Source organism: Brassica oleracea, chromosome C9, assembly GCF_000695525.1.
Source record: "Brassica oleracea var. oleracea cultivar TO1000 chromosome C9, BOL, whole genome shotgun sequence".
NCBI lineage: Eukaryota > Viridiplantae > Streptophyta > Magnoliopsida > Brassicales > Brassicaceae > Brassica > Brassica oleracea.
Window position 1 is genome coordinate 4673589 of NC_027756.1, and position 7690 is coordinate 4681278.

Genomic DNA, 7690 nt, shown 5'->3' on the forward strand with positions numbered 1-7690 from the left:
TTTCTAACAATTTATCAAATGACAAATGAGTTATGAGCAAATAATACCATATAATTTTTAAAACCATAGCCATTCTTAAATATTTTTTGAATAAATAATTATTTTTAAATTTAATTAACTGAAAATAATATCCTTACAATTGTGTGAGTCAATTTCTAGTTTTATTGATGCATGTTATATATTAGTGCTGCATGTTTTAGGTAACATTTTAATGATGCACGTTTTCAAAAATCTCCATTATTAAAATTATGCACGTAAGGATAACTCATGAGTTTTTTTGGTTGATTAGATGACATTATGTTCAAATTTATTTAAGGATATTTCATTAAGGTAACTGAAAAAGACAAACAATAAAATAGAAAGTTTAAATTCATTTAAGCATATTTCATTAATGTAACTCAAAAGACAAGTAATAAATTAGGCAGTTTTATTCGTTTTAGGATATTTCATAAATGCAACTGACAAAAAAAAAGCACAAAAAAAAAGAGTTTAATTAATGAAGTAAGACCATTTTCAAATGGGTATTTCTCTTTTAATAATATAGATGTAATTTACTATACTACATCATATTTGCAAGCACTTTACAATAAAATGCTGATTCTGGTTAAGCATTTTCAACAAACCAGGTTTAGTACAATTCAACAAAGATCTTCCAGACTGAACCACAATACCAAACAAAGCACGAGCGTCTCTAAACTTCTTCTCTTCACACAAAATATAAATCAACCAGGTGTGACTAACGAGGCCAAAAATCAAGCCATGTCTTTAACTACTTTAATTGCTTCAATGGTCAATCTAGAGTAACAGAGAGACTTATATAGATGAACCGGCAGAAGCATTCTTGTTATCTCACAGAGAGTATCTAACATCCCAACAGCTTCATCCAAGTGACCATGACCGCACAATCCCTTAAACAATCTCTTGCAACACCAAATCCTTAAACCACTTCCTCTCGCTTTGACTTGTTCAAAATAAAGATACGCCTCAAGATACTCATCTTTATTACAAAGCTCATCAACTGCTAAGCGACAAGCGTTGTTACTAGGAACATAACTAGAAGCTCTCTATCTAAATCTGCTCTGGCCTCATCAAATCTCCTTAACTTAACCAAACAAAGAACCATTGCGTTCAAAACCGACGAGTCAGGAACAATACCGTTTCTTTGTTTCTATCTAAATGTGCTTGGTATACTTGGTCGGTTTAATGCGTACTTGATCGAATCGGTACACTTGGTCGAATCACTTTTAGGAATCTAAACCGGTTTTATTATTGCAAATCGTTACTAAGCTGTTAATAAAGTTTTAACTTTATTTCAATCCGTGACACTTTAATAGTTGCAATTACAATAAAACATCTATTTGAATCAACAATATTTATTAATTTATCAAATATTAATTTATAAATATTTACTGTATATTCTCATTTTTCAATAATATCGACCAACTAGAACTTTTATCTTTTTACAAAAAGAGGTAACTACAAATATATCTTAGTTTACTTCTTAGAAAATGTGTATGAGAGTTATAGAAACTGTCTAATTTGAGAAGATAATTAATACAATCGATTCCATATTGAATTAAGTACAATAATTCCGGTCCTTTATTTGTTTTAATTTCATATATAGTCATATGATTAATAGCTATACGTATCATTATTATTAAGCGTATGATATTTTCTAAAATAAGAGAATAATAAAATTATATGAAAATGAGGGAGTTCTCCATAATAATTTAGAATTATAGGCAGGAATGATGACAAGCTGTGAAGGAAACGTATTCACAAAGTGCAAATATATGAAGCAATAAAAGTAAAAGAGGTGTGAATATTTTGGCAATTATTTACACTTGAGTTTATTTTTAAGGGGTAATTATATTATTTACGACTCTTGTGCACGGGTAATTTTAATAGCATCTACTTTCTTGTAACTAAAGACAGACACTTTGATTGGTTTAAAGCTTACTAACAAGTTGACAAAAAAAAAGCTTACAAACAAAATAAAAACATAGCAACGTTACGAAAATGCTACAATAATGCTCTTCATTTATGTTACTCGTTGCATGTCAATAATATGATTATTGAATAAAAGTCAATAATATCATGCCAACATTGCATTGCAAGAAAAGGTTTAATCAGTACACTAGAATAAAGGGTCAATCATGTCTATGTCTTGACACACTCTGGAAGATCTAAATTTTCTATTATATATAAATATATTATGATTTGCTTTAACAAGACAAAATCAAACTCTAGCGCGCCCTATGATTTAATTTGTATTTGTACGTTTGTTGTCGTCATACCCTAGGCATGTTTATTAGGATTCTTAGGATGAAATTCTTAACGTAATATAAAAACTGTCTCTTAATTTTTAAAAACACATCGCAAGAATCTCTCAATAAACATGGCCTAATAATTAAAGCTTATATGACTATGAATACGTTTTCTTGGTGGAATGAATTCCGCAACTCAACAATCAACCAATCATGAAATAATAGAAATTTACACCTCATCATCTGCTCTCTTCTTCTTTTGATTTTATTTCGAATATGCAATTATAAATGCTCGCCACTAATTAATCTTCCAAGCATTTATTCTCCGTAAAATTCAACAAGAACAGTCTACTTTCCACTGTTCTGGTCTTCTTATACTCGTTCGATTGTTCAAACGCGCGAATTCATCAAACAATATACTAACTCCTCTCTGTCTGCAAAATCATAACCATTAACCAATATATAATTATTATCGCTCTGGTCTCTATCAAAACTTGCTCTGTTTTATTTCTACACTTATCACTAGAGAGAAGAGAAAATGACATGATGAACCAAAAGAGAAAATGACATGATGAACCAAAAGAGAAAATGAAATAAATGGTTGTATTATACTCTTGCAACAATTCAAATCCATACATGTGTCATGTCATGTACATGAGGTATCTTCCAATAGAATGATAGCAGGTTACGCTAAGGTCCACTTATTAGACCGAAAAAGAAAGGTAGTTCGTTGGCCATGGACTTGACAGTAGCTAGGACCACGTCGGACTCAGGTCCAATCATCTACTTGCAAGTGGGACCAGCCCAGCGGCTTCAGCTACAAGATGAATTGGCGTGACTTTACCGGTTAGGATCAAACCAGCTTAACCGATTGCTTTTCAAGCTGCTTTGGGCAAAGAAAACGTGTGATATGATGGTTTTTGTTTATATACACTTTCTCAGTTTCCTGAATGTAAAACTTATTAATATCATTAGTACAATCGGTTTGTGGGTCTCCTCCAGAGGCGAATCCAGACAACTATTTTCATGGATGCACTAGTATTAAATTTAAAGATTTTATGGTGCACATACAAAAAATTGTGAAAGAATACATTAGTTTTCCACAAAATTATGGGTGCACAAACAGCCCCTATCTACACCCCAGCTTCGTCCCTGGTCTCATCATCCAATGAGATAATCTAAATGTTTATTTTGGATACAAATATACAATCAACCGTACTTGTTGATCGTGTGAAATGATTCTCTAGAGCAAAATGTTATGCTCGTAAAAATTACTGGAAATGTTTCATACAGAGCCACTCTTTCAAACTAATCGTTTAAGCTCTACTATTTTATTTCATTATTTTATATTATGCATGGATGTTTCTACTATATATATATACTGTACAATGTAAAATACCACCCCAGTAAATGAGTTAGCCATCCATATAGATTATGTACGTATTACTCACGAAGATAATGTGTTTATGTATATATGTAAAAGATACTAAAATGATATAGAGATTGCAGGAATAATCATAGTGTTTGTAAGTGGAGAGTTGAAGATAGAAAGCGTACTGCTGAACCACCTTTTTATTTTATTTTTACATTAATAGAAATTTCGCAGACATATGAGAAAAAGAAAAATGCCATCAAAAAGAAAACGAGAGAAAGTCTAGCATTAGGTCATAATATTTCACCATAAAATCTAATGATTTATATGATCCTGTAATTTCTCTGATCATTGCTTTATTCGAGATTAAATCTATCAACCCCTGAACATATAAGTGTATAACGTCTTTAACAATTAAAAACTCGGTTAAGTTTTTGTCAAGCACACTGTATATAGTTATGTTGGGCGAAACTAAGAACCTCTCCTCATCGAGTGAGGACTCATTTGCGGTATTGATTTATCTGAATTCGATGTACCACCACAAAAGAAAATTTTGTTTTGTTGATTGAGATCACGAATTAAAAGACCAACGTGGTATGAGTATACGAACTGGGGCCAGCACCGAAGGCGATAAGGAGCTTTTTCATCGCGATGATGTTCCCTGTGTTATTACGTAACCACTCATGTCAAGCCACGTTATTTTATTACTGAATTTCTTTATTTATCTTACTGTTTTTTTCTTGAATCACATTTTCCCCCTTATAATATCACATATAAAAAGTGAAAACTTATGCAACACTTCTTCAGGTAGAGAAAGAGGAAGACAGTGGTAGCTTAGTTAAAATCCAAATAGATTCTTATGTTAATAAAGTATTAGAGAAAAACACATAAATTAAAATGAGGACATTTCCTTTTGCATCATGAGAGTTTTTGTCTCTGTTTACATTTATATGCCTATAAATATGTGTACATATAAGCCTAGAGAATCCGCCATCATCGGAACACTCTTAAGTCTTTCATGACCTCAACATAAACAAGACAAGACGCTTTTGTCTCTTTATCTAAAATCTACGAAGAAGAACCAAAAGGAGGAAAAATTGAATATTCTTATAAATCTTGCATATATAAGAAGAAGACTCGAGTAAGTTTATTTCAGTATATAGAACCATTTGTGATTTATAACTCTCGTGATGTGATCAAATCTTTTATAGTATCAAAAATGTTTAACCTTCGTACGAGATCTTGAGTTATAAGTACAACTATTTTCTTCTTTTTCAGAAAAGTACAACTATTTTCTAAGACAACTACATTGGTTTTCTCCTCCTTTTAATGGAAAAGTTTGTATCCTTATTTTCACGTATGAGATTTTTAATGTTGTTCATTGTTATTTTTCGTCCTTTTAGTAACATTTTCATCAAATGTAGAGTCAAATAGGAAAGAAATAAAAGATAGGAAGTAATTATTGTTTCATTCACGCAGATTATGGAAAGTTAACTACTAGTTTGAAACCATGCATACTATGATTATTGTTTTTTTTCTTTTTAACATTTATGTGTGGAAATTCAATCTAGATATTATGAGTATATCAAACGTAACATTTTCATAATGAAATGATACTTTATTTACCCATCTTTACGTGTGTGGAAAAGGAAGATACATCTCTATGTAAACTTACTTGAATACTTACTTTAGTTACATGCAAATCTTTCTATTTACCGATGATAAATAAAGTATATGTTACAAATTGCCACATTGCAGAAAGAAAAATATCAAATGGAGAGTCTCTCACACATTCCTCCCGGCTATCGATTCCATCCGACCGATGAAGAACTCGTAGACTATTATCTTAAGAATAAAGTTGCATTCCCTGAAATACAAGTTGATGTTATCAAAGATGTTGATCTCTACAAAATCGAGCCATGGGACATCCAAGGTATGCGTGTCCTTGCATGGTAACATACTAGTTGTTAAGGTTCAGATGTTTCTAATTCATATAATTAATTGATAATATATGCATTGCATTGCCTCGTGTTCTTTATATGTTAGATAGTAACTCACATTTTATATATAGTCGATAATGTTTTTTTTATAATATGCAGAGTTATGTGGAAGAGGGGCAGGAGAAAAGAGGGAATGGTATTTCTTTAGCTACAAGGACAAGAAGTATCCAACAGGGACACGGACAAATAGAGCAACAGGCTCGGGATTTTGGAAAGCAACAGGTCGAGACAAGGCCATATACTCGAAGCAAGAGCTTGTAGGAATGAGGAAAACTCTTGTGTTTTACAAAGGCCGTGCCCCAAATGGTCAAAAGTCCGATTGGATAATGCATGAATATCGACTTGAGACCGATGAAAATGGACCACCTCATGAGGAAGGATGGGTAGTTTGTCGCGCTTTCAAGAAGAAACTAACAACTATAAATAACAACAATCCAAGAACAATGATGGGATCATCATCAAGGCAAGACTCTAATTGGTTCAGACAGCAAATGGAAGTCGCTAATGGTAATTACTACCATCTTCCTGATCTTGAGGGTCCAATAATGTTTCAAGGCTCATCATCATCATCATTACATGATAATGATAATGACCATTATGGTGTTGTATTAAGCAATATCAACGCAGCACCAAGCACATTAATGCAACGACATGATGAAGGTGATCATGGTCATATTATTACTAATGATGATGCTCATATGACCATGATGAACACAAATACTGATCATCATCATCATCATCATCATCAACCAGAACTACTACTCAATGATGACCATAATGATCAACTGATGGACTGGCAAACTCTTGACAAGCTTGTTGCTTCTCAGCTAATCTTGAGCCAAGAAGAGGAAGAAGTTAAGCAAGATCCTCCATCTAATAATGTTTCGAATGAAACATATAATCATCTCTCTGAAGAGAAACCATCTTTCTCTTGGGCTCAAAATACACACACGTAAACACATGTGCGTAAATCGGAAGGCATATATGATATATATAATTAATTAATTAATTGAGGGTCATCTTGCTTATTGATTATATTTTACACCAAATTGTTTATTTAATGTGTACACTGTTGAGAAAAAAATGTACACTTTATAGTACTTTTGTGTTTGTAACTTTCTAGTTAAACACAACGCCCATACTTACTTCTACATTATGTATTTACGTTAAACAGACACACGCAAGTTTTTTTTTATAAGATTGCAAAAATAATGACACGAGCAGACTCAAAACATATGCAATCTGATAAAACTGAGACTACAAGTTTGGGAACACAAAGGGATAACACATCTAAACTATTAAAACTGAAGTACAAATTTGAAATAACCTTGACTTTTCCTAAAAAATTACAATCTCATGCCACTGAGTAATTAAGATGTATCTATTTAAAACAATATATAAATTAATTATTTGCTGAACAATTTCCTAATCTACACAAACTATACCAGTATGGTTCGTTGGACTTGGTCCATATATATCAAAACTATGAGTTTAACTATTCATTATTGATAGTGCTCATATTATATATCGTACTAGGAAGTTTTTATAATAAATCCAAGACCTAGCATTATACAGTAGTATCCATTTTGTGGCATATAGAGTAATTGGTTTAATCTTTAAATACATGTACTTGCAACAATCTATCAAACCGGTTTAATATAGTTTGTTACAACGTTGACCACAGATTATAGTATCGGTGGCATACGAAGTCATTGGTTTAGTAATTGCAAACAAATTCTTTTCACAACAAACTTGGTCTTGGTGTACAATTCAAAAATCAATTTGTATACCGAAATATCTATCAAAATTAGTTACGAAAATCTAAACTTAACAATGTTGATCAACGAATAAAAAAAAATATCCCAAAACGAGATTATAGAAACTCAATATATATACATACCTACCACCCACGTATTAAAAGATTTCCTAATAACAATAAAAATATTTTAAATATTATAGGTTGTTCACAAAAATCTTTAACATATTAACTAATTTACTTATCTACACCTAAAATCAAGCATATATATTTTCCGTGATACACTCTGTTTTAA

The 7690-nt window shown here is 31.7% G+C and overlaps 1 protein-coding gene across 1 annotated transcript; it reads left to right on the forward strand.

Annotated features, from left to right (window-relative positions):
• Nucleotides 1–4636: 4636 nt before the first annotated feature.
• Nucleotides 4637–6676, forward strand: LOC106317114 (NAC domain-containing protein 101-like). The gene is made up of 3 exons (XM_013754968.1): nucleotides 4637–4780; nucleotides 5398–5572; nucleotides 5739–6676. The coding sequence occupies exons 2-3, from the start codon at nucleotides 5413–5415 to the stop codon at nucleotides 6593–6595; spliced, it is 1017 nt and encodes a 338-aa protein (XP_013610422.1). The 5' UTR covers nucleotides 4637–4780; nucleotides 5398–5412; the 3' UTR covers nucleotides 6596–6676.
• Nucleotides 6677–7690: the final 1014 nt, after the last annotated feature.